The sequence below is a fragment of the Nestor notabilis genome, unplaced genomic scaffold (assembly GCF_000696875.1).
Source record: "Nestor notabilis isolate BGI_N333 unplaced genomic scaffold, ASM69687v1 scaffold33550, whole genome shotgun sequence".
Taxonomy (NCBI): domain Eukaryota; kingdom Metazoa; phylum Chordata; class Aves; order Psittaciformes; family Psittacidae; genus Nestor; species Nestor notabilis.
In genome coordinates, this window is record NW_009911230.1 from 10,763 (window position 1) to 13,853 (window position 3,091).

The following is a 3,091-nucleotide window of genomic DNA, read 5'->3' on the forward strand; positions in this document are numbered from 1 at the left end:
CCTTGGTTTCAGTTTAAAACCAGCGTGGTGGCACCAGCTAGCCACCCTTACCCACTGGCACTGGGGTGAGGGCCAGGTTTCCCTGTGCCCCCTGTGGTTCCCTGAGCTCCCTGGGGAGGACAAGGCTTTTTTGGTCCATTTGCTCCAGTCGAGATGGAGAGTGACAAATGTCTCCCAGGCACAGGGGACACCCCTTCCCAGAAGAAGGACTTTCCCCTTGGATGTAAACCCCTTCTTCCCCCCAGCAAGACAGGCAGCCTGTCCCAAAACCATGGCATGCCTGACTTTTTTGGGAAAAAATCCTAAATACCCAACATCACCGCAAACTGAGGGCATTCCCCCCAGCTGCTTGTCTAAATGAGGTGGACGATGAGAACAGAGAAGGCAGATCCCACAGCCAGCCCCAGCATGAGGTAAAATGTCATCACTACCCCTGCCGGCTCAGCCAGCTCTTTTGGCATGATCTTGGGGCCATAGATGATGACGAGTGTCCCCAGGTAGCCATTGCTCAGCCCCAGCAGTGCTGTGAAGACCACCGGGTAAACATCTTGGTTGAAGACCACCGTCTGGATCTGAGCCCGGGGTTGGTAGTTGCTGAGGATAAAGAGAGGGAGGAAGATGGTCCTAAGGAGGACAAGGGCAGGCAGCAGCTTGCTCTTGGGACCAGGCATCTGGATCCAGGCAGTGATCTGCCTCCCACACCAGTCAGCAAAGTTGTACAGGAGGAAACTGGTGAGTGGTGCAAAGTACTTAGTGCTCCATGGGCTTCCCGATGACTTGCTGACGGACTCAATGTTGGAGGAGAGAGAAGGGAAGATGATGATGGAGATGAAGAAGATGTAGAAGAGGGAGAAGCCAAGGAGAGCGGTCTTCTGCAGGATAGGGCGGAGTGGGGGGATGCCTGTGCTTTTTGTAAGGAAGGAGGTATTTGTGGTGCCTTCTGGCTCTGCCTCATCCTCCATCGAGCTCTCAGGTGGCACAGTGGCCAGAGATGGGCTCTCCTCCTGGCTTCTCATGTAATACCTGAAGAAAGAGAAGGAAGGAGATTATTAGCCAAGTGCATGTGAGAGGAACACAAACAGATTTGGAGAGAGCAAGAGAGAAGCTGGATATGCAGGGATGTCTGCTGGACCCAGTGAAAATGGTTGCAGCAACCCCATCACACCTCCAGCTCTTGCCTCGTACAGAGAGGTAACACTCCCTCCTCCTCACCATGGGTATCCCTTTCTACCCTCAATAGTTCACAGAGGGGACCTACTGCAGCAGGCATTTGAGGGGGGCAGGTGGTTTCAGGGGTTGCTCACATAAAACAAGACGGATGGGCCACAGATACCCTACAGGGACCCACCTAGCTGGCTGCTTCCAGTCTACGACTCTCTGCTGACTTCATGCATTTCAGAAGCCCCGGCATCAGCACCCTCTATCCCCCAGGGAGGCTTGTCAGAAACTCAGCACACACTGGGCCAGATGCCCAGTTTCAGTCTGTGGTTTCAGTCAAATGCAGAAGTGTGGCTGGTGGCGGCATAGTGCCAGAGCTGAAGTGTGCAGGATGCAGGGTGGGATGCTGGGGGGTGACAGGGCAGGGACTGGCACAGCAAGCATCCCATGGGTGCCCCCAGCAACCCTGCTCAGCATCAACAGTCACAAACCCTCTCAGCCCATGGGATGTGGGATGCCCTCGGCAGGCAGGTGCACACACCTGGAGTACTCCAACCTGGGAAGGAGGAGGTACATCATGATGCAGATGATGATGAAGATGTCAGCGGTGAGGAAGTAGGCCAGGGCGCTGTCAGTAACATTGGCTGCTGCAGCCAGGTCTATCACAGAGGCAACGGCGCTGATCGTGCCACCCATGGCCTGACCTGTGTGAGGGACCAGAGAGCTGGAGCTCAGCACCCAGAACTGAGCCAGCCTGACTGAGATGAGCACAGGTGGGGGACATGGAGGTGGCAGAGAGCAACCCACAGCACCTTTAGTGAGGAGGACTTTGATGCAAAGGGAAAAATAAGAGACAGCAGCATGCTCTTAATACATCCTGGTATGCACAAACCCCTCAGGGGAAGCAGCTCATCCCCTGTCCCACATGCTGGTCCCAAACTCAGCTCAGGGTGCTGCTTGACATACTAGCCCATCTCCATTTCCATGCTTTGCTGCAACACAGCTATTTGTAGCACTGCATCACAGCCAAGGTTGCATCCTGCATGCCCTTTCAAAACAGCCATGGCACTACACAGGGGTCAGGATGGGACCCAACCTGCTGGGCTTGCACATGCCGAGTCCTGCAGAGAAAGTCCAAACCCTGCCCAAAGCCTGCACCTGGCCTTCCACTGCCACACATATAACCACCACTTCATCACCCCCCCCAGTCAGGAATTAAAGCCACCAGCAACAGGTATGCCATCTCAGGGATGCAGTGACTTCCCCCACTGGGCTAAACTCATTACAACACTCCTGTCTTGGCCCCAGGAAAATTCCTCCATTTTGATTTTTTTCCCCTTCCCATCTTAGTTTGTCAGATGTTCCGTAGCACATTTATAATGTTATCAAACCTCCAGGGAGCTCATCACTCACAGCTCCCAACATGCCCCTCATCACTGATGGAAATGATGAACAGAAAGGAGGAGACAATGCAAAGTCGAAGCTCCAGCTCCTTCCTCCTTTCCCCCTGCACAGAACAAATAATGAGGTCAAGCTGTCACACTGCTCTGCAGGGTGTTCACCCCCCAAGCAAGCATGGTGAAGGACTCTTTCTGATGAGCCCTCAGCACTTTAATTTATGGGTATTTACAGAAACAAAAGCACAAGCTCATGTGATTGAATATGTTTCTCCTTCAGCAACTTCCCTTTATCCTTAAGGCAAATTTAAGTTTCTAAAATAAACCCTATGTGACAAAATACCAGATGCAGAAGAGAAAGAAATCCAACTACCCAGCCACAGGATTGTGAAAGAGCGCAATCACACCACGACAGAGTGGCTGAGGGACACTAACCCGAGATCAGCGCCTGCAAGTTCCTCATGGGGAAGCAGCTGCTCAGACCGAAGATGCTGCTGCTAAAGACAGTCGAGGCACTGCTGACGATGGCCACACAG

At 53.1% G+C, this 3,091-nt stretch overlaps 1 protein-coding gene across 1 annotated transcript in view; it reads right to left on the reverse strand.

Moving 5' to 3' along the window:
* Positions 1 to 353: 353 nt before the first annotated feature.
* Positions 354 to 3,091, reverse strand: part of SLC29A3 (solute carrier family 29 (equilibrative nucleoside transporter), member 3) — a gene marked incomplete at its 5' end in the record, with an annotated part of 8,365 nt that continues 5,627 nt past the window's right edge. Inside the window, 3 exon segments of the mRNA XM_010013770.1 lie at positions 354 to 1,023; positions 1,700 to 1,862; positions 2,991 to 3,091. The exon segment at positions 2,991 to 3,091 is cut by the window's right edge and continues 8 nt beyond it. Of these exon segments, the coding sequence (XP_010012072.1) occupies positions 354 to 1,023; positions 1,700 to 1,862; positions 2,991 to 3,091 (934 nt within the window).